The sequence below is a fragment of the Falco cherrug genome, chromosome 6, assembly GCF_023634085.1.
Source record: "Falco cherrug isolate bFalChe1 chromosome 6, bFalChe1.pri, whole genome shotgun sequence".
In the NCBI taxonomy this organism is placed as follows: Eukaryota; Metazoa; Chordata; class Aves; order Falconiformes; family Falconidae; genus Falco; species Falco cherrug.
This window is the reverse complement of record NC_073702.1, coordinates 37008726-37032090: the sequence shown is the minus strand read 5'-3', so window position 1 is coordinate 37032090 and position 23365 is coordinate 37008726. Positions and strand designations below refer to the sequence as shown.

Below are 23365 nucleotides of genomic sequence, written 5' to 3'. Positions count from 1 at the left end.
GATGCTGCTGCTCTACTTTTTGAACCATATTCCCAGATCACCTTGAAGCAAAGTTATTACTTTGGTCAGAGCAGTAGTTAAACTTTCACTAAATTTTGTTTATGAACATTATTTTCAGAATGAAACAGGTGGTTGTAGATACAGCACACAGAGGTATCCTGTTCAGTCAGCCACAGAAATGCAGGGAATCAGCAGTTCATGAACCTTCTGAACTGGAGGTTACATCCTGATTACTGTCCAGTACCTTTTTTCCTTTTATTTTGCCCAATTCATTCCGGAATTCATTTGTACATTAAGCCATAATACACCACAGCAGTTCAACACATGAACGACATGTACCATGAAAGGAAATACCATTGCATTCATTGCAAATTTGCTGCCTGGTAATTTCATTGAGCGCCTCCAAGTTTCTGTCTGCTGAGAAATGATCATTCAGACTCTTCATTCTGCTGCCTCTTTCCGAAATCTCTTTTGACTTTGCATATTAAAGTTACATGGTAATCACTAAGTTTTCTACCTCAGTATTCTATGAAACAGCCGTGAAAATGAAGGTAGGTCCCTGCACCAGTAAAGCTGAAACATCCCTCTTTCTAGCACTCCAGGCTTACAGTTAGAGATTAGAAAAGATACAGGTGGCAGCTGCCCATTACAGGATCTAGAGGAGTAAGGCCCCCAGCCTGTGTTGGGTTTACATGATATTGCCAATAAATGACACAAGAAACTGTCTTGAAGGACAACATCACAATTGCGCAGAGCAGCATCACCACCAGCAGTGCATTCTCTATGAGCAACCAAAAGGGTTTTCTCTTAGAGTGCATTTCCCTACTGCATTGCTTCCTCAAGCAACAGAAGTTGATTTATGCAAAATCCAGTAAAAGATTTTTCACCTGTGTAAGTTTGTCAGTAAGCTTAAAGTACTCCAAAAACTCACTAGAGACCTGAATGTGTAGGCAGCGGTCAAATAAAGAACAAAAGACAAAAGTATATACAATGAAAATTGTGTTTTGAGACCCCTGTGGTATGGTTGAATGTCAACGTCAAATTGCTTTTACAAGCTTCAAAATAAACGTGAGAGCATGGGGTGAGAGGTATGAGAAAGGAAGGTCAGATGAAGTTACAATTTTTTTTGTCAGATTAACTTTTTTATTTTGTACTTCTACATGACCCTGTCATATCAAAGTTAATTGTATTCCAAGGTAAACCAAGAAAGCATTAATAGCTGAGAGATTTGATTTTGCTCATTAAATAGAATAATTTTAAACACTGTTATAGAAAATAAATTCATCTCATACACTTAAGTTCTTTTATTTTTGATTCTCTTGTAAGTTAAAACCATACTTCTCAGCACTTGTAAATTCTCCTGTCCCCAACAGAAATTGAATACAATGTTTTTAACAGGTCACCTTATTTCTAAAGAAAGTATTTAAGCACACCGAAAACTCTTTGCAACTGAGTGAAGATACTGCATGAACACCATGGGCATGGGAAGCAGCTGCATTTTGTCCTAAGCTATCCTTTATCAGCCGGGGCCAGAACTGCACCCATAAGTAATTTAAAAGCAGTAAGAAGAGAGAGCAAAACGTGTGACTTGAAGATAAACGCTAGACTTGGTTTATCTGAGGAACAATGACAATGTAGCTAATGAGGAGCAGCTTTTGAGTTGGCTTTTCTTTCGGTGTAGAATTAGTACTGGTGATATTTTTCTGCTCTGTGGGTGACTGTACAACCGCCTCTTAAAGAGGGGAGTGTGACAGTCACAGGTGGCATCCCAGGGCCCTCATACCCAGTACCTTGAGGACCACTTTCGGGTTTCTTCACAACATCAGCCCACCTGAGAGAAGGAAGCAAGAGGGACCGGGTTTGGGTGCAGACACCTAGAGAAGGCACAGAGCCCCTCAGCTTGCATTACCGGCAGCAGGAGGAATACGTTGGGAAAGCACCGACCCTGCAGGGGAAGCATTTAGATTCTCTCTCATTCGCGACACTCATCTGGAAGTCAGGAGCTGAGGAGAGCGAACGCCTCCCGCCGCCCGCACCCCTCCGCCCCGACGGGAAGAGAAAGAGGAAAACGAACGAGCTTTCCCGGCCACCGGAGCGGACAGGGATATAGCGCGTTCGAGGGAAAACTCCAGTCGCGCTGAGCTTCTCGGGGAGAGAGGAGCAGGTGGGCGGTAAGCAGGTGGCAGCTCTATCAGGTACCTCGCTGAAATCGGCTGCCCCGCGCACAACGCTGCAGCGCCAGGTGCAGGCTGCCCCCAGCCGCCTTCCCCGAGACCCCCCGGCAACGGAGGCCGGCCGGGACCGCCCCGCACGCACGGGACCCCAGCCCCGCTCTCGCCCCAGGGCTGTGGCCGAGAGCCTCCGAGAGCCCGTCGACGGCCGCTTTTCCCCCTCCCCAGCCCCTTACCTGCGGCTCCGCCGGGCGCTCCGGGGTGTCCTTTGCAGCCCCCGCCATGACAAAGCGGCCAGCCCACCCCCGTCCGACACCTGCGTGCCCGGGGCGGGGAGGCGGAGGGAAGGAGCGGCAGGGCGGGAGGCGTCCTCCCCCCGGCTCACGCAGCGCCCTGGGAGGGCAAAGGCGCTGCTCGCTGCTCTCCGGGCCCGGGAGGGGGTATTCCCCGCCAGAGGAGCCCCCGAGGCCGGCATCGCCGAGCCCACTGCGGGCGGCAAGACCGCCCCCTCGCCCTCCGTGCCACCTCCACCGTGGGCGAGGAGTGGGGCAGCGGCCGGCGGCGGGAGCAGCAGCACCGCCCCGGCCGCCGCGTTCCGTGAGGTAAATGCCGGGCTCTGCTGCTCGCTAACCCGCCCGAGCGCCCGCCCCGCCGCTCCCCTCAGAGGCGCTGGCGGCCGCCGCTCCCGCCGCGAGGTGCCCAGCCGTCGGGCGGTTTCTGGGGCTGTTTCCACCTGAAGTCTAAAACCACCAGCTCTATCCTTTTGTAGGGTTTTCGGATGTGTATGAATTTATAGCCACGGCAGCCATGCGTCAACTGGACGTGAGATCACCCAGAAACCGCACCTGACCCGGGAAGGGCTGCTGCCCGCAGGCCCTGGGGCTCACGCCGTTACTGGGGCAGTACAAGTTCACCACCCCGCTCTGCCCACAGGACACCGACCTCGCAAACATGCTCTGCCTGCATCAGAGAGGAAAAAAAATCAATTAAAAATTACATTTTGAAGTATGAACTCTTTCAGCAGTGAAACAGCCTGGGAGAAGAGGTTTTCAACAAACCAACAGACACACGGGGACTCTGTGATCCGCTTGTCTTGTGAAGAGGATGACAAATCTATAGGCACAGGGCTTCCTGGCTCGACTGATTCAAAGAGCTCTGCTATCGACAGGGTCACCCGGTGAGTATTTGACAGCCACTGCAAACTACCAAGTACTGATATGCAAATCCTGTGCAACCTCATTTTGCAGGAATAATTATCACAAATTTGCAAAATTCTGAAAGAGTAAGGCATCAAAAATTTTCCTTAAAAACAGACCAACACAAAACTGGAATTGTGGCCTTAATGTGCCTTGTTGAAAACTCTGAAGCTTCCAGGCTCCAAGAAATCCTTAAAGGCTGAGGCCAGATGGGCTTCAAAATAGGGGTGGACTGCTCAGTCCCTTAGCCCCAATACATAATTTGTTCTAAAATACCGAGCTAGATAACAAGGTATGTATGTAATGTTAAAATTCAGCATTTAAGTTCTTCATTTTCTCTTCACACAACAGCTTCGTAACATGTAAAATCTTTGTTACCTGCATTCGCATGTTTCTTCACAAAGGAAAAAACCCACAGAAACCATTTCCTTTGTTTGTTCTTTTCTAGGCTATTTAAATTTTGCTGTAAACTATGTTAATGTACAGGCTTTACTCAAACCAGTGAAGGCTTGTGAAGAAACAATGAATAACTGATAGTATTTGTGTGTTTCACAAGCTCAAGCATTGACAAGCTAGTTTTACTGTTTGTCCAATGCACAACAGCTGTCTACAGCACTGAGCATGAGATTAAGCCACTCAGACACTACAGGTAGCTAATCAGTCTTTACAAATTGACCGAAACCTGCTAGATTTAGGAAAGCCCTGTATTCATTCCAAAGATTTTCTCCAAATTAGTAAGTTATCCAATCCACAATTTATTGCCTTTTGTAAAGGCACTTTCTAGTCTAACATGGGATTAGTGCAGTCAGCATCACTCCTGACTTTTTAAAGGTTTGTTCTCATTTTGTAGTTAAGAATGTGACACTTTCAAACTGCACATACACACTCAGGTACACCAAAGCTACAGCGAGAAACAGCTGATAAAGAACAATAGATAGCCATAGAGAATCAAGCTGTCCAGCCTCTTAAAATACTGGTAGCAGACATGAAACATTGAAATACTAAAGCACAGACTCATAGAATGGTTTGGGTTAGAAGGAACTGTAAAGATTATCTGGTTCCAAACCCCCAGCCACAGGTAGGGACACTTCCCACTAGACTAGGTTGCTCAAAGCCTCATCCAGCTCCTTTCCAAAACAGTGACCTTTTGAAAACAAGCAAAATGGATCTACATACCTTACAATTTGACACACACACCCCTTCAATTTCCATCTATTTTACACTATTTCTTCAAATTTCTAGGCTGCAAATGCAGGAATAGTATACTGCTACTTTGATGTTCCATGCACATTTTAGACAAGAACAACTGAGCTTACAATCAAGCATGTGTGGTTTTCTAATAATTAGTTTTACATTAAGACAAATTCAAAAGCATCAATTAATAAAATTCACTGTTCAGGAAGCTCTGCAAACCAAGGATTGGGTCTGTGTCTGTAGGTGACATTTCAGTTTTACTAGTGGATTAGTCCGCACATGTCTTCCTACTACTAGAGATCTGACAGGCTTTTCATATAACAGTAGAGGAGACAGTGCAAAACCAAAAATTTAGTTGTATAATTTCCTACATAAACATAAATGACAGTAGCACACCTGAATAGCACTGAAGACTGTTAACTGCATAGTTTTCATGGATTTCCTTGCTGAATAGGTATTTGTGCAGTTGACTTTCATTTCACTGCCCTCAAACATACCAGGAGAGATGCTAAAGCAAAACAGTTTTACACCCCTGGGAATGAAATAAGTGCATCCCTAGTTTGAAGTAACATCATTTTTAGATATAATTCAAGTCACTCCAAGTCATTTTCTACTTAGAACAAACCCAGGAAATCCCAAATCCATCTTTCATCTAACCACGCAAAAAGTAGTACAATGCCAGCAATCATCCATTTGTGCAGGTAGCACAGTCAGCACTCACTGAAGGCCCCAGGAAGTCTTCCATTCACAAACCCACATGCTACTTATCAAACACAGTACAAAATATTTAGTCTTTATGCTGATGTCTCCTCTAGCAAAACATGGAATAGACAGCTACAAATTTTACGCCTCAAGTACATGAGTAGCAAAATAAAAGATCTGGATGGAAATGGGGTAGAGGGGGATGTGGTAACCTCAGTTTTCAAATAAGGATTTTCAACACCTTCAAAATTTGGCCACATGCAGTTAGCGTCTCAATCAGCTGGCCAGTTCAGGACAGATGCAGATATATAGTACAAAAACAACTGTGTCCCTCTAAGCCCCTATTCCTGTATGGTAGGCTCCAGAGAAGCTGAAGTGTTTGTGTGACGAGGCTAAAAGTGGATCTCTATCCTAATGAGCTAGGTAGTTTAACATCACCCTATCTGTAAGACACTCGTAGCAGCACAAGAGAGGCAGAAACCACTTCAACCATTGGTAATAACAAGTAACAAAGAGCTTACTTAGAGGCACTTCATACAGTATGCACCAGACTACCTCATTTCTATCTTCTCACACATGCCCCTACCACTATGTGAAGACTTGATAGAACACCACCCTGCAGATCTTGTGATAAAAGTTAAAACCTGAAGATACGGATATTGAAGATTTTCAAGTTATTAGAGTTCAAATGCGAGCTTCCCTGCAGCATCTGTTGCCTAAAAGTTACTGTGAGAAGAATGCAAACTACAGCAGCTTACACTGAAATGTAAGTGAAACCAATCAGTTCAGTTTCACTTTAGTCCAAAGTGCAAAACTAAATAATATTTTCCCTTAAAAGGTGCTATCAGTAGTAATTAAGTCTCAGAGAACTGTTCTGCCTAAATACACTCATTAAAGAACTAAGAAGCTTTCTACTTAGGGAAATTCTAAGGATGACCTGTTGTACAGTTATCTCTGCTACATTATATAACCAGGATCTGACCATCAGATTTAGTTGAAAATACTTCTATCATACCAGACGATAGCACATATTTTGCTCTAAGAGCCCAGTATGTAAGGATGAGAGTGCATCCACATATTGCTGGTTAGATTTTTGGTTTTGTCTAGTTCCATGTGTATGCAGTTTTTGGCCAGTTAAAAGCTAATTTGATCTTGTACTTTTGATAGCATTTTTTTGCTCATTCTTGAGCTGTCCATTAGGTGTAGCAGCAGTTTTATAGTCATTGTCAGGTGCTTTTATCACTAGGAGTCTGAAAGGTTCAGTTGTTTTCTGAAGTCTCTGAACAACAACAGCATTTTGCAACTTTGCTTCCCCTAGTGTGAGCGTCTCATCTTGCAGCTCCCGAAACGGCAGTGAAGTCGTCAGTGTGAAGGGAACACCTCCTTCTGATCCTTGATACTTTGTTATGAAGTCTCTGACATGGCTTATTCTGAGAAGAAAAAAGAAAATAGCGTTAGAGCGCTCCAGTCCCAACACAGACCACATGCACAACACACATAGCCACCACAGCAGAATGAGACACCCATTTCATGTGATAGCCGATGGTGTAATAATGGAGGAATGCAGAAGGGGCAGTATCCTAAAGTGCCTCGTCCACTTGGGAGGCAAGGACCAAGGTTTGCATGCTCCAAGAGCATTCCTAAGGGAAAAAAGGATGAATATCTTATTCTGCGCACTCAAATGCTTTGCTATGGCTCAAACGGTAGTTACACAAGCCTACCATTTCTTAACCAGCTGGTGGAGCTCTTACCTGAGGTTTCTGTAGCCAAGACGTATATGAAAGATACCTTCAGTGTGTGGTACATATAGCAGAACCATAATAATAAAGAAAAGAGTTTGCAAAAATTGTCTAGGTATCTTGTGAGCTAACTGGGTCTAAATATAGTCCCCTTCTACCAAAGCAGGTGCAGCAGCAAATTCATTACAGATTCAAGCTGCCTGTTACGGTGTGAAGAGCCTTGCAACAAGTGACCAAGACAGGTTTTACTGTGGAAGAACCAGGATTGACCAATTTAATAAGAAAATTAAGATGACAGGATACATCTATACCAGCAAAACAAACATATTGTCAATGTCCATTCTCTGATCCCGAGGCCATCTGGTAGACTCTGGCTACTGGCAAATGATTAAACTCATCCTTTCTCTGCCCCTTTAACAGGGTAGCCCATGGGGTCTACTGCCTCCTACAAACGGTCCACAACTTGAACTAACACCTGAACCAAGCCTAGATATTGAGAAAGTGCTAGCTGGCTTGGGGGAAAGCCATCCTAACAGTTTAGCAGCACAGATAATGACGTTTCCACACCTTAGCCATACTTAGTAGGACAGATATAGACAGCATCTAATTCCTGTGCACACAGGCCGCAATGAGGAGACAGTGCTTGGTCTTATAAACCTGAAGCCTGAAAAACCTCAAGCAGGAATAAATTTTTGGTTTGACATTTACAGGTGTCTACATGAATTGTATCGAAGTTCATTGGGTCCCAAGAGCAACTCAGGCAATTAGCCACCAGCTAACCACTTTAACATGAACAAGTTCCTTCCCAGGCTCTATACTCAATGCTCCAGGGTCGCAATGACTTTGCAACTGCTCAACAAGGGACACAACTCTATTCAAGACACAGCTATGTGTGCTATTCCTACAGCACTGCTTTGCTAGTTGCTTCACACTCATGTCTCCTCCATTCCCCATACTGCAGTGTTACAGCACTACCTGCACTTTTGCTCCAGTGCTATAACTTCAATCTTTCATCAGTAATCAAGTCATATCTAAAGTAGTAGTTACTGTGGCACACACATTGCTCTGTCTGCAAAAGGGTAAAAGTGATCAATTTGCCCAGACATTGCAATATATAAACTATAGGTAGATAACCTGCAGCATAATTAACAAATAATTGACTGTTACTGCTTCTCTACTGAAAGGAGTGCTACACATGCAATTATAATGCTTAAGGGCATGTACTTTAAAATTATTTCCTCCTATTTCTTATTACATCATATACAAATACTGTATACAGCACAAACATGCTGGTCTTGTGGCAAGAGGTTATATTATGATTGAATAGTCATTGCAAACCACTTCAAAAAGAGCATCACATCGGCAAGGCTGTTGTTCTGCTTATCTCAAACTTTTTTTCCCCCCTCCAAAAGCACTTAGCAGCTATTCAAACTGCCATTTACCACGAAGACAACAAGCTTCTAAATATACTTAAATGTGTGAAACCTGGAATAATTAAGATATTAAGCCCTCCAATTAAATATTTATAATTAAAATAGCAATTGACCCTTCAGCAGTACATCACAACAGTATTTCAGTTCATACCTCAGGCCACTAACAGAAATAAATTAGGTCGAGTTCAAGGAAAAAAGTTACAGTCATTAACCCTCAACTGCTGAGCTTTTCTGCTGACCAGCAGTGTCAGAGATGTACACAGTTTATCCTGACAGCAGCCTGGGTTGTATTAAATCTATGATCACTTTAAATTGCTTCACAGAGAAGCACAGGCAACATATCCTTTTCATATGATACGACTATATCGTTTGGAGTAATTTATCAAATTACAAATTTGAGAAACGTCTCCAACAACAACAGTTCTACAATTTAAACATTTAATCCTACTTTCTCAAAGCTTCTGCAAATATATCTGCAGTGCTGACACCTTCTGACATCAACCCCATTTATAAGCCACTTTGGGAACTGGAAGTTTTACTAACTAAAAATTGAACACATGGGATGTATTCTATTCTGCCCACACTGACATGGCAGGTGATGCACCTCCCCTGCCTAGTGTGCTGACTCTGGCCCACCTAGGGTGGAGCCTGAGAAACCTCTGAGTCACATCCACCAGCTCCCAGGTGCGGTGCTGCCAATGTCCAATGACCAGCAGGCTTTTTACTAAGAAATTTGCTCCACATGTAGTCGTTTTGTGAGATGCCTGTCATCTTAAAAGCTGTTTCCTCTAGCAATGAGCAATGCATACACCTGAACTTCCACTGACCTACAACGAACTACTACAGTTTCCTCAGATTTTCATTTATGCTCAGTTATGTCCTGGCTATTAACATCAGTTCACACTCCTCTTATGCTCCTCTCTTGTCAGCTGAAAGATTTCTCAAAATTTGAAAGGAGGTTTTCTAAACACAGCTGAACAGCAGTCCGATATTAAGTGACTTGAGAAGGTAGATTAGTCACAGAACGTGGAGACTTACCATGTGTACAGGCACGAGACAAATAGTTCAGATGCAAATACATATGACAGAGATAAAAATAAATCTTACCTGTGAGAAACATTAAACTTTTGAATTATCCTTTCCCCATCAGCTAACCAGATCTGGACATTAGTGATAGGCTCCGTATCATTTAAGGGCACTAAAGGCAGGTGTCTTTTGTTGTCAGGTCCTTCATGATCATCTCTTACTTTAGAGATTATCCTTGGAGTAGCACTGAAAAGAAAAGCCATAAGAGGTTGCTTTTTGTGCAAATGTGTAAGCTTGAACTTCCCTCCAGACCTCTGCTTCCAGAGCTTTCTGCCCTGTATCAGGGTGCACTGATGCCTTATTTTTTTAACAAATACAGGAATACTGACATAAATGTCACCTGGTTTTTTTTTTTAACTGTATGCCAATACGTTCACTTGAAGACTTCAACATGCTAAAGAACCAGTTTACTCATGTTAAACATTTTTATAAGACAGAAGTGAACTTAAATATCAGAGGATTAAATACAAATACACAAGAGATGAAACAGTCTAAAGATTCCTCATGCATTTTTTGCACTCTAATTACACAGGTGAAACTTTAAGGGGTTTAAGTATTGAATTTGCATACTCAATCTTAATTTTCACCATAATGTGATTACAGTAATTCAATTTAACTGAATGTTGTTGCCTTGATTTAGACCCCAGGATCATCTATCACAGAAACTGACTTCATGTGAAAATGCAGGCTGATGCACACAGCAGTTGGATTTTGTTTTTTTCTAAGGCACTTTCAACAGCTGACCCTACCATAAGGGCAAAGATCCATAAAATGACTTGACAGAATACAGGGACTTCAGTCCAAGTGCGTGGTCTTAAAAAAAAAAAAATTACTGGCAAAATTTTTTATTCTGCAAAAATGTCTAGACCTTAGTGCTTCTTTCAATACTAAGCTTGTTCAGTATGCACTGTTTAAGTCATCATAAGGCCTGATCCAATGGGTACATCCTCATCTCATGTGAGTATAACCAGATGTTCACTTGCAAAACAATAGCAGTGATTTAAGGAGTTACCATTTCTTCTCTGAGCTCAGCTGTGGTCACTGACTACATGAACACTTCATGGTGGTTTGCCAAAAAGCTTTCTCTTTGCACAGAAAATTTATGAGTTACTGTTTCTTGAGAGAGAAGCTGGTAACCAATCGCCATAGAACAACAGCCTTAACAATACTACATCTGCTTTGCAGACAAACCCCATCTTGCACCCTTATGTTCTTGTACCTGTCAGTTCAATCATAAAACAGAAAAGTCACAGACAATTTATTACTAAAACAAAGATGGCTAATGACTTAATATATTCAGGTTAATAAAGTTAAGAGTCTTGGGCTCAAGCCCTTCTCAGTCTGAGGTATTTCAAAAACTCTTTATCACCCTCTGTTAGTTAAGTGCCCCAACTTCTAGGCTATCAGCCAGTAGAGGCACTTTTTATTTTTTCCATTGAAACTCTGCAAAAAGAATCAGAATCAAGGACTCTCATTCCCAAGTGAGTGATAAGAGATGTTCACTGCAACTGGAGACAGATGAGGGGCACAGAACTGACTGTTTTGCATTACACAGAAGTCAGCTGGGGAACAAGAACTCGGCACCAACAAATTCCAAGAGACACATCTGTAAAACATACTGGTAATCCACATACAGGTGAATTAACTATCATCCACCTGCCTCTGCCAGCTTACTTCTCTCACACCCAGCTTGACCTCAATGCCCTCCAGATCTGGAAAAAAAGCTGGAGCACCAGCAAGATAATGTTAAACAGTCTGGGGAGCAGAGAAAAAAAAGCAAAAGTTCAAGTCATACTTTGGCAATGATCAGCTTTTGCTGTCTACTCCATCAGTGGCGTTCAGTTCCAGGTTCAGCCACTAAACTGTAAGAGCTCATGTGTGAGTTGGCTGTTTCCAGTACAGCGGCGCCTGGACAGGCAGCCAACTGTGCAGCTGCCAGGCATCTTGTTTGAGCCTGGGCTGAACTACCTTTTAGCCCACCACTCACAGCCGTAGTTCAGACAACTATCTCAAATGGATACAGATTTTGGTGTCATTCTCAAACCAGCTTCCCTCATGGTCATATCTTTGAATTTGTGGCAGGCACTGGAGCTGATTCTTTCAACAGCAACTATGTATGAAACTGAAGCCAACGTGTTAAGTGAAGCTGTGAGAGAAAGATCTATATTCACCAAGATGTAAAGCACTTCTGTACTTAACTTTGCTCTTGTAGAACTGACAGATAAAGCCATCTAGTGGTGGGAGCTTTGGCTAAAGCCACAAACCAATCATCTATGTCTGTTACTATCCTGAGATCAAAGCATTATCACTCCTTCTAAAGGCTTATTCCTTTTATAAGATTATCAAAAGAAGATGTAAACTAAAGATCGAAGAGGCCTAAGAGCCTCACGTCAATTTTCTGAAAAGAAAAGACCCCATGAGTTCGATATTATGCCTTACCCTGAGTAATGGTTAAGAAGCTTGACACACAATGTTTTACCCTAATGAGGTTATAGAGCAAGCCCACTTTGCTACAAGGGATTTCAGTCAATAGTTTAATTAACATGCTTCTGAGGTAGTCTTTAAAATGCATTGATAAGCTTAATAGAAAAGTGAGGTTGCAAATTTTGTTATAATCCCAAACTATTAAATGCAGCTGAACTGTGGTAGATCAAACAGAATATATCCATTAGTTACATAGGTTCATAAGGTATATTGGAAAAGTCTGATAAGTTTCATTTGTTTCTCCTGTACAACAAAAAGGGAAAGGATCAAGCTCATCTGAGTTACATCAAAAAACACATCATTTCTAGTTCCTACATTTTTCTCTAAGAAAATTTTTTAATGAGCGACTCAGCAAGACTGATTCATAATGGTTGATCCGCCACCTAATTCATCCATCTGGGAACACTGACAGAAAATCTGTAATTATTAAAAAAAAATGTTTATTTGATAAGCTAGAAGTTTAGCTGAAGTAAACTATTCACTCATTTGTCTCTCTCATTTCTGATTAAGCACACAAATACAACTGTGGAAAAGTTCTATAGCTTAAAGCTTGTTACAGGTCTCAGAAAGCACTACTATTTCCCCACAAAGTTTTCTGCTGAAAAAGTAGCATATGCATGCAATGGACATTTATTAACATCAGGAAGTGAGCACTACTTTATGGAGTAAAAGCACTTATGGCTCATGTTTCCAATATCAGCAAAAATAATTACTTGTTTTTAAAGAAAAGGCTCCGATAGCATAGCACTGAATAGACTAGCAAGAGTAAGGGGAAAAAAACACCAAGGCATTTTATCTAGTTCATAAAGAAAAAAAATGCTAAGCAAGTTGTTGGATGTCTCAGTGTACAAGACCAATCAGCCAAAATTCACAGAAAAGCTGTTTCCGGAACTGAAGTTGCCTATTAGGAAGCAAGATCATTACTTGCTGTAGGAATGACAGAGCACGACAAGCAACTGAACAACCATTTAGCACTAGTTAGCAGCAGAAACCCAGCATGCTAAAGGCCTTTTTTGCTTTCGCTATATACAGGTCTACTTGTAGATAAGGTTAAGTTCTTGACCTTTGTTTGCTCAGGATTTCAGTACTAGCAAAAGCAAGCCTTGCAGCAGCTCATCCATCTCTCAAGGGAAGATTTTGCCTATTGACCGTATCTACTCAAGCATGCAGCAAATGAATGGACTGTACTACAGCAATGGATGAAACTGATAAAACAGGTACTTGCTTCTCTGAGGCAGCCTGGAACTATTCATCCTTTACCACAATCAGTTTTTACTCTGTACCTTATTATCTTCATCCCTTGCCCCATCAATTCCTACCCAGATCATGCTTTCCCTCAGCACAGGCATTAACAGCAAGCCCCTTCCACTTAATCATAGAATTGTTTAGTTTGGAAAAGACTCTTAAGATCATTGAATCCAACAGTTACCCCTAACACTGCCAAGTCCACCTCTAAACCAAGTCCCTAAGTGCCTCATTCACACGTCTTTTAAATACCTTCAGGGATAGTGACTCTCATTCAACAACCCCTTCAGGGAAGGAATGTTTCCCAATAGCCCATCTAAACCTCCCCTGGGCAACTTGAGGCCATTTCCTCTTGTCCTATCACTTGTTAATTGGGAAGAGGGACCAACACCCACCTTGCTACAATCAAAACAAAGCAGTTCACCTAAGGTTTCACCACAGTCTACTAACCCCAGTCAGCAGGTCACCAGTCCCATCTGTGAAGGCCTCCAGTCACTGAATATGTACTGTTCCCTAGGCTGAGGTCTGCTTTAACAGGCAAATACAAAAGTCTTACACAACAGGGATACGTGAAGCAGGTAATTTGACTGGAGTAAGCAAAAGTCACAGGCATCAAATACATGAACTCCTGGCCTGCTCCTCTACAACAGCCTTCCAAAATACAATACTGTTTGGTTGTAAATCAAGTCCAGCTTTAGCTCTGGCATTAGTGGCTGACAGCCTCCAACCACACGAGAGTCACAGAGTAAAGGAAAGAGGATTATTGTAACACACTAAAAGTTCTTACTGCCATAAATACACGGTTCAATACAGAGGAATTTTAAGAGAATGCAAAATAACCTCTTCTTCAGTTTCCTTTACGGGACTGTCAGACTCCCTCTTCTCACACCAAGTATTGCACATACAGCTTCAAAAGAGATTATTTTCTCTTAAAACACAGAAGAGAGAGCCTTTCAGCTAGAAACAGTTCTGTTAATATTGAAACCTAAAACAAAGACAACCAACGAGAACACAGCCAGTAGGTTGTGGGAGCCAGTTATCCCCCATGCAGCACTCAGACCCACCTAAATCCTGCATTCAGATTTGGTACCCAAGATAAAAGAAAGATGTCAATAAACTGGAACAAGTTCCATGGAGGGCCACCAAGATGGCTGTGGGCTGCATCACTTGCCCTGTGAGGAGAGGCTGGAGGAGAGGCACCTGGTTCAGCCTGTGGCAGAGACTGTGTTGGTACTAGGTACCTAGTAGCAGCCTGCCAGGGCCTACAGGAGGTCATCAGAAGGAGCGAGCCAGGCTCTTCATGGTGGACATAAATCAAAATAAAAGGCATTCAGACTGGATAGAAGGAAAATTTTCTTTCCCATGATGACAGTCAAGCACTGAAACAGGTCGTGCAGCTTCCACTTTTGCAGGATTTCAAGGCCTGAGGGCAACCTCATCTGTCCCCACAGCTGACCCTGCCTGGAGCAGGAACCTGGATTAGAGCACTCCAGAGGTCACTTCCAACCTGAATTACAAGATCTTTTACCATAGGTACAGTTCTCCTCAGCTACTCAACCACAGATCATGTCAGACAACTCACCTTCCTAATCTGTAACCGTGTCCAGAAAAGGGTTGAAACATTGGCTTTTTTGATAACAAATACACCTTATCCTTTTTATCTTCCACTTTCACGTCTATCTCCTCTTTATCAAAAGCTTTTCGTAGCTCAAAAGGCAGATCCCTTGAGAAAAAAAAAAAAAGTCAGAAAAAGAACTCCTATACTATCTTCAGTATACAGAATAATGATTAAAACATCTTCTATGTCTATCTTTCCAGAGATGATGCTTTAAAAAAACCCAAAAAACATCACAAGTATATACCAAAAATTGTTAAGTGCATGACATACAAACAAGTTCAAGTTCCTGATCTGCAAATTAACTAGAAAATGAACAATAAAAAAATACTCCATCATCATGCAAGTTTTTGAATAATGTTCAAATTTACTCAGCAGTTACCACTCCAAAGCACATGGTGTGTAGGAAGTTCAGTATTGCCATACATTGCTGCAAAAGGTTCAATTATTTTACCCACACAGTTAAACAAGAAGAAAAAAAAGACAATTGGCTTTTAAAGAGAAAGAACTGAATTTAGATGCACAGTGTTTAATTACAAATAAACACAAATCTCAGCTTTTAAAAATTAGATCATCACTAATAGCTACACTCTTTAGTGCAGCAACATCACACTGAAAACACTTTATTTGCATTAAGCAGAACACAACAATGCCTTTGTCTATGAGCTCTGATACAGATACTACATTTTTGGGTGGTGGGGCTCAGCTGGCACTGGGGCTGTACTAAGTGCTTCTCTACCATCAACGATTATGCAGGAACCATCTTGTAATTAGCATCTTCACAAGGAAACAGTGGAAGAGAGGTGGCAAACTTTTGATGCATGCACACAAAGAAAGCAAAAGGCTTTAAACAGTGTGGTTAATTGCTATTACAACTAACAGCCATGGTGACAGCCATAGAGGAGAAATATAGTGTAAAATTAGCATTTTTGATGGGCTAGTGAAGTATGGAAAAGAAAACAAAATGCAATTGGCTTAGTACTTTCACATACTTGAAAAATAATTATTAAATTATATTCTCCTCTCCATTTGTTTGGGGTGAGGAAACAGACCACAAATTAAAGGCTCAAAATTACACTGGTTTGTACCGGCAACCTCCTTTTTTAAAGCAACGCTGCAAAACACTAAACAGAAACCAGGATAGCATGCTAATTTTTGACAGCGGGATAAAAGTAAGATTGCTATATACACACAAATGACTGAAATAGCAAGTTTGTAGTAGGAAAAATGAAATTTAAGACCAATCAATTTCTTGATGTTACATGGAGCAACTATGCCCATTTAAAGCTTTTCATCAATAAAAAGAAAACAAAGACAAAAAACCCCAGAAATACTCAACCACTTGTGCGCCAAGTTCATTAGTCAAAGTACCATTTGATCAGTGGCTCTTACTAGCCACTGATTTATTCCTTATTTCATTCTGCACCTGCTGTGCACCCTACCAACACTCGCTTTTATCTATTTCATCAGCAACTGTACAACTACTGCAACTGAAACCTACATTAAACCTGTTGACGCTAAAACAGCCATTAGCACTGCAGGATCTGAGGCAGGCAGTGGCCTACGCTCCTACTGGGATACTGCAGTGCAGCAAAGCCAAGCAGCTACGCAAAATATTTAGAGCACAAGCTAAGTGCTATCCAAAGCACATTAACTCAGGCTGATTAAGAACACAAAACTCACTCACCCTTTTTTAATGGAGTCCAAGAACTGCTGGTTTGCAGCGTCGCTGTAGCTCCTAAGTTCACCATCATTTACTGTAAACCCATTTTTCCAAAGTTTAATGATTACATCAACCTATAAAGTAAGAACAATTTTCATTATAACACTGATGTAAAACCAGTTTGGTCTACCCAGAGTACCCTAGAATTGTAAATCGTCCACTGCATGGACTAAAAATACCGAGAGAAGGCTCACTATAATCTCTTTTGGCCCTGTGCCAACAGGCAGAGCAACTGCAAAGGATAAGTGACATTTCTAAGTATCTTTTGTCAATCAGGGTTAGAAATAAACCTTCCCCCAATCATTTTGCTTTCCTAGGTCAAAAACACTCCTTCAATTCATCAAGGAAAAAAAAAAAAAAAAAAGCTGGAAGATCCCAGCTAGCTGCAACTCTTCAAAAGCTAATTTGAGAGCACACATGCCTGGTGTTGGAACATCAACTACCGGAACAGTCCAGCTGGGGATTTATTAGGGTAAAACTTTGTTCTGATCATTCAGGACTATTTTCTGAAAGGCATCAAGATAATGCATGTAGAAGCCTTTCACTCAGGAAATGTGGTAAGCATCAGAAAATTTACTTTCAGACAGCCACACATTCGTGTTATCCTGGAATTCCTAGGTATATCCAAAACCTTGGTGTTAGGGGAATGAAAAAATAAATTCTCAGTAATTAATTAACTCTGCAAGAGAACATGTACCACTTCAAGTTGTAACCTTCACACTGTTCACTGAAATCTCTCCAACTTTAACACAGATATATTTGGGATTGCATTTTCATATTTATGCATCACACCATTTAAGGAAACATTTGATCATCCAGGTCTGATCCCTGAAATAACATTTTCTCAACAGGTACTTGGCCACATGTGAGGTATATGCAGCATACACACATGCAGAATTCACCTCAGCTGGAAATCTGTTTGAACCAAGCTTGATAGTACTTGAAAATTATTTTTTTCCTCTTTTTTGCAGTTTGATTTGTTAGAAGATGACTGTTACACAAATACACAGCATGTGCAAACTGCTGAATAAAATTCCTTCTCTTTTGGTTTGGTAATCTGTCAAAAAGGTATATAGCACTCAGCAAGATTAGATTCCTTTAAGAAGTCTTGTGTCTCATGACACCAATGCATACAGAAGGAGTTCTCATCACAGGAAGGTTCCTCTACAGTAAGCCAGTATGCAAGTTTAACATGGACTAATTATTCCACACCAGCTTCCCATTTAGACATTGACACAAGTACTGCCACAGAACAGTATTTCAGAACTGCAATTTAAGGTATTGCTCCTGACACTCCTTTTTCTCCCAGGCTCAGCTGGGGATGCATGAATGTAATTTCAAGCAACGCTCACTCCAAATTTCTCCTTGACATCTTTGTACTACATGGCCTTTTTTCCAGCTCCTTAAGAGTCTTTGTAGAGTACCAGAAAGACATGAAAAGGACAGAAGCACTGATATAACACACCCATACTAAACAGCCTGCTACTACTATAACTATTTAAATGAAAGCAAACAGGAAAAAAATATTGGGCTATGTCTCTGCATAAAAAGACTGCAACTCTTTAAACAACTTCTTAGGTTTACTAATCAAGAACAAGTGCATTAGCCAATGCCAGGGTAAGTCCTAGAACAACAAGCACAGAGGCACAGGCCTGGCTGACTAAGAGATGGGACGCTGTTCCCACTGCTGTCTGAATTCTGTGTATGGTTTACTTACAGATGTACTGGATAAGACTGCCAGACTTCGTGCATTTGTTTTCCAGAGTACTCCTGGAGTGATATTATGTCAAAACACGAGTATTTTTTTTTACCACCTACCTGGTTCTTGACTGTAGTTGGGGGCATACATATAGCACCAACCTTCTGAGCTTCTTCAAAAAGGTTATCTACAAAGTAGTCACAGTTTTGCTCTGTACCATTCAAAATCTGATCATCGGTTCCTGATTTACACATCCTGTAGAATAAAGGCATAAGTAAATATGATGCCTTTGAATGCAGTAGAAGACAAGCAGCTACCCCAGAAGTTCAGTACCAAGAGGTGTAAAGAGCATGCTCCCCTGCACCCGGCTTACTTGGTTGTTACAAAACATCAGGCCAGCTTTGCCTTTTTAGAAGCTTCTTACAAATCTCCAACTGCTACATTGGACTTCAGAAGCACAAGTTAAAGAATAACAAAAGAAAAGGTGAATTCATCTATGCAGGAGCTTCTAAACTTGGTATCAGAACAAGGAATGCAAATTAGCTAATTCATTCTTCTAGTTCAGCCCATCAAACATTTTAATTGCACACCAATGACAGGCCTTCCTTAAAGCATTTCCATGATACTGACTTGGGTGACTGACTTCGCCATAAGAAAACACATACAATAAAATTGCCCTAGGATTTACTCTACCACCACTTCTTGAACCTCCCCATTCCCAGCACCATCACAGAACCACCATTACTGTCTTTGAAAGTACATTACAGAAACTCAAGAACGACTGACAAACCACTTGAGCACACTGAAGAAATACAACAGAAGGCTTCAACATTGTGGAGATTGCCAGAGTATTAAAAAAGATGCATCAACCACATCTTTTTATAGAACATTGTATATGTGACAGGTGTTTCTGTTAGATTTTCACCCATCAAAATGCAGAAATATGCAACCTGAATGAGTATCTTTCAGTTTAGGTTCTTTGCATAGTAAGAGGATTATGCAGCTTTTGGTAAACATTGCAGGAGTTATTCCTATTGGAGACTCAGACAAGTCTATTTTAAGCAATTCAGAAAAAAACCAAAACATCCCAGCTCTTGAAAAATACCCAGTTTTACATAAAACTCTGCATTGAATTCAAGAGCAGCAATGCTTACTTGAATATTAGATACATTTGCATAAAAAGGAATTGTTTGCAGCGCATCTATACAACACTAAGAATCCCTACAGATTAACATCTTCAAACAAAAGAAAAACTCATCATTAAAGAAGAAATTTCAAAAGTATGCTGTCCCCATTACAGTTTTCTAATAGAACATAAGAAACTTGAAGCATTAATCCAAGTATTCACTAAGCTTTACCTTGGAAACATAACTGGAAAACCAAATACCTCCATATCAAACGTAGAGGTGCACAGTGAGTTAGCAATTTGTAAAGCTGCCTTTCTATTTTAAATAAAAGTATTTATGCAGCTTCTTGCATCTAGGAAACATTTCAGGTATGTGTAAAATCTTTTCGCAAAACAATTTTTTTTTTAAAGCAGTGTATGTGGGGCAGGTCAATACAGGAAAAAAAGTCAAATTTTTAAAATTTATGTTAACATAAAGTTTGCAAAGTCATGACAGGAAGCACAAACAGCAAGAGAAAAGGAAAAGGAAAAAGGACGAGGGAGGATCTGATACCTACCATTCTTTCTTTACAGTTTTGATATTGTCCATGTCTTTCATTCTGGTGCTTCGCCTAATTATGAAAAGAAGAGGGTTTTAAAAAAAAAGGTCAAAACAACAAAAAAAACCACAATCAGACAAAGTGCCCACCACACCTTGCCTCTTTTTGTCACTGAAATGCTCTTTATAGTTTTTCCCGTGTTAACAGTACATTTGACCAGAAACCTCAACCTCCCCCCCACCAAGTCTCCAGATGGTTCTTTGTTTTCCTGCTGTTTCTAATTTAATGACACATGAACCATGCATCAGTTTCACATGTTCTAAAGGAAGATTAGTTTTTCATAAATATACAAAATAAACTCCACCATAACAATGCAAATTGAAAATTTCCATACTTATGCTAAGCAAGGAAAAAAATATCACATTCCTTTTCTGAGTGGCACGATGTAAACTCACCTGACTTTTGTCACAGCACTATGAGATTATTGCAGAAAAACTGCACTGCCACTGCAGGCACTCTAACGACCTTCACCTTAATAGCATGCATTATCAAAAGGTTTGTCAGGTTCCTCTTCCTACCTTACTTCAACATATTGGTGCAGCATCCCAGAAACTGTGAATTAACATTTCTCATCTATCATTTAGCTGGACAGAAAATCCTGGATTTGCAAGTTCTTTATATACTACAGGATTAGTCTGCTGAGTCAGAAGAAATGAAGAATACCACACTGATCTCATTACACTCATCTCTGAGCTCTCTGAAAAGTTACAGAAAGTCACAAAAAGCCAGACATTCCCCAAAAACACCCTTAAAAAAACATAAAATCACTCTAAAATGAGACAAGTCCCCAGGAGAAAAGAATTTTTAAGTTGCAATTGTGTTTAAAGAGTTATTCCTGAAGTCCACTGGGTGCGGGTTTCACAGATGTTGCGCTGCTCCTGGCCTGTTTGGGACTAAGTCATGACACTGTGTACGGCTTTTAGAGAGCATCAACCTAAGTACTGACAGCCACCATACTCCTGAAGAAATGGTATGCACAGCAAGACTAAAATAAATTTTAAGTGGTCTTGACATGTAATTTAACAAAAGATGGAGGGGTTCAGGGGAAACAACATTCACTGCAACACTAACAAAAAACCCCAGTTATTCAGTACTAATTCACGTTCCTCAGGAGATTGATATTAGTATTCTTGCATCTTGAAATTTAAATCCTTGTGAGACATGCTCTGTAGAAATGTATATAACCTTTCTGAAAATCCCCATAATGACCAAAAAGATTCAGTCAATATGTTGGTAACAGGTTTTAAAGCTTAGGCAGCCTTCAAATTAACTGCTGCTATTATGCATTAGGTCAAAACATTACACTTAACACACCTTTGACATGTCACACAAGATGCAGTACAGTCTTCGTCCCCCGCCTCCCGAAATGTTCTGCCCAGACATTATATATATCTCAGACACGCCTGTGCTGGTACCTTATGACCTTGTTCGTGTATCTGATTGCTGTTCTTGGAACTTTGTACCTCTACTTGGAAAATGTGAACTTTCAGGATCAAGTAAGTATAGCATATTTAAAAATGCTTAAAAAAATAGTTTTTCAAACTTGTCCAAAATTATTTTAACATGCTTTAGCACAAAGTAATTTTTTGTGTTTTCTGTTAATGCAATTATCTTCTAATCTCTCGCTATTCAATGGATTGCTCCCCAAAGCAACAAGAGCCACCTCCAGCCATCTGCTTTTGTTGGTTCTCTGTGACTTGTCATCAGCGCTGTTGAAAAGAGACAGACAATGAAGCAGCTCTTCAAATTAATTCTTTTGCTACATTAGGCTGGCCTCAAACGTGCGTGAATATTATTCAAAACTGGTCAGCTGTGAAAGTCGCTGTTCCTTCTGAAGTACAACAGCAATTAAACTTAGAAAGCATGTTTGCGTTAATACATCAAGGTGAAGAAATCGGCTTATACAGCATATCGATGTTTATTGTGACCAAAAAAGCTATTAGGAGACAGTCAGCAGACTGCGCTGCCAGCACCGTAGCCCAGCAAGCCAGCCCGACCGGCACAGCCCACCGCTCCCGCCGGCCAGCCCTCGGTGTACCTCGGTGACCGCCTGGGTGCACGGGTTTTGCGTCCGTGATAAACACGGAGCCGAACCTCCACCTCCGGAAATTAAATGTGAAGCAGAGGCAGAAGCCGCAGCTGCCCGCAGCTCACCACAGCCACATCCAGCAACCGCGGCAGGATGCTCCCGGCCCTGCCCGGCCGCTCCTGCCCTCCCGCCCCCAGCGCTGCCCCCGGCCCCCTCAGGCAAGCAGCTCTCACCTACACAGCCACAGCCACGGGAGCTGCAGCCGGTATTTTTGTGCTCGAAACTGTCGAGCCCACGCAGCCGATTCCTTGAACGCAAGAAAAACAAAACAAAAACTACCTTGGATGCTCTCCTCGCGCTGGTGGGCTGCAACACGCGAGGCAGCCCGCACAGCCCCCCCGCCACGCCAGCCTGCCTCACTGACTCTGGCTGAAAGTATAAACTTCTCAAGCTCAGCACGCTTCACAGCACTATCGCTGCACCGCGCGCAAATCGCGACCGAAACCTGTACCGTGCCGTCCAACAAAGAAACAGGCAGCCACAGAGAAACGGCGGGCGTGCATCAAAAGCGAGATGAGCATCAAACCTCATGGCCTGAGCATGACCGACGGGCTCAGGCAGGAGGCACAGCGCACACGGCGTCTCGCCGGCCGGCCAGCAGGGCTGCGCGCTGGGAGAAACCGCGACCCCCGCGGGGCCCCGCCGCCACACACGGCCCGCGCCGGGCGGCACCGCGGCGCGCTGGGCAGCCGCTGAGGTATTTTTAGAGACGATGAGACAATATCGTGTGAGCCAGGCGGGGGGAAGCGCCCCGGGGTACCCGGGAGAGGGGCCGGGCGGGGCCACGAACCCCGCCCCCCCCCGGCGCCCTGCCCCGCGGTCCGCCTCACGCTGCCGGCCCGCTCCACGCGGGACGGGACCCCGGGCCGCCGGCGGGGCAGGGCGGGGCGGGGCGGGGCGCGGCGCGGCGCCCGGGGGGAGGCTCAGGCCGCCCTCCCCCTCAGGACAGCCCCAGGCACGGCCGCAGGCAAAGTTGAAGGCCCGGTACGGAGCTGAGGGAGCGCCGGCGCGGCGGAACGCGCTCCCCCGGCCCGGCCTCTCCCACAGCAACTCACCCCGCCGCCGCCGCAGCGCCGGCAGCACGGCACCGGCCTCCCCGCCGCGCCAACTCGGCAGTGTCCCGCGGCCCAGCGCGCAGGCGCGGCCGCCGGCGGCCAGGGCACCCGCTGCCCCCGCCCGGACGGGGCGAGGCGGGGCGGGGCGAGGGGCAGGGCCCACCCCCGCTACCCAGGGGTGGGGCCTGGGCCGCCGTGGCCGGGGCGGC

General features: G+C 42.8%; 2 protein-coding genes and 1 long non-coding RNA gene across 10 annotated transcripts in view; 1 reads left to right on the top strand and 2 right to left on the bottom strand.

Moving 5' to 3' along the window:
• The window catches only part of MFSD2B (MFSD2 lysolipid transporter B, sphingolipid), a 38258-nt gene extending 35312 nt beyond the window's left edge, over positions 1-2946 (bottom strand). For both annotated transcript variants that reach the window (XM_055713121.1, XM_055713122.1), the window contains exon 1: positions 2408-2946. In XM_055713121.1, coding sequence (XP_055569096.1) covers positions 2408-2455 — 48 coding nt within the window. In that variant the 5' untranslated portion in view covers positions 2456-2946. The remainder of the gene's footprint in view (positions 1-2407) is intronic.
• LOC129736313 (uncharacterized) lies at positions 1844-6661 on the top strand. Of its 2 annotated transcripts, none has more exons than XR_008732689.1 (3): positions 1844-2171; positions 2941-3348; positions 6582-6661. It is a non-coding gene; the product is annotated as an uncharacterized LOC129736313 (long non-coding RNA). The 2 variants fall into 2 exon arrangements; XR_008732688.1 differs by having other exon boundaries at positions 1844-2195.
• UBXN2A (UBX domain protein 2A) lies at positions 5334-23304 on the bottom strand. Of its 6 annotated transcripts, none has more exons than XM_055713116.1 (7): positions 23157-23302; positions 19971-20024; positions 18407-18542; positions 16553-16662; positions 14833-14973; positions 9543-9707; positions 5334-6693 (listed from the first exon to the last, which is right to left on the bottom strand). In XM_055713116.1, the coding sequence occupies exons 2-7, from the start codon at positions 20009-20011 to the stop codon at positions 6405-6407; spliced, it is 882 nt and encodes a 293-aa protein (XP_055569091.1). In that variant the 5' UTR covers positions 20012-20024; positions 23157-23302; the 3' UTR covers positions 5334-6404. The 6 variants fall into 6 exon arrangements, with proteins under 6 accessions (XP_055569091.1, XP_055569094.1, XP_055569095.1 ...); XM_055713119.1 differs by lacking the exon at positions 23157-23302 and adding an exon at positions 22628-23113; XM_055713120.1 differs by lacking the exon at positions 23157-23302 and adding an exon at positions 22275-22621.
• Positions 23305-23365: the final 61 nt, after the last annotated feature.

Bases quoted from the DNA above. Each gene is read 5' to 3' on its own strand.
- UBXN2A (XM_027810954.2), bottom strand. From the start codon at position 20,556: ATGCTGCACCAATATGTTGAAGTAAG. The intron at 20,025-20,530 runs GTAGGAAGAGGA...TTTCATAATTAG, and splicing joins CACCAATATGTTGAAGTAAG to GCGAAGCACCAGAATGAAAG. The intron at 14,974-16,552 runs GTGAGTGAGTTT...TTTTTTCTCAAG, and splicing joins TTGGACTCCATTAAAAAAGG to GGATCTGCCTTTTGAGCTAC.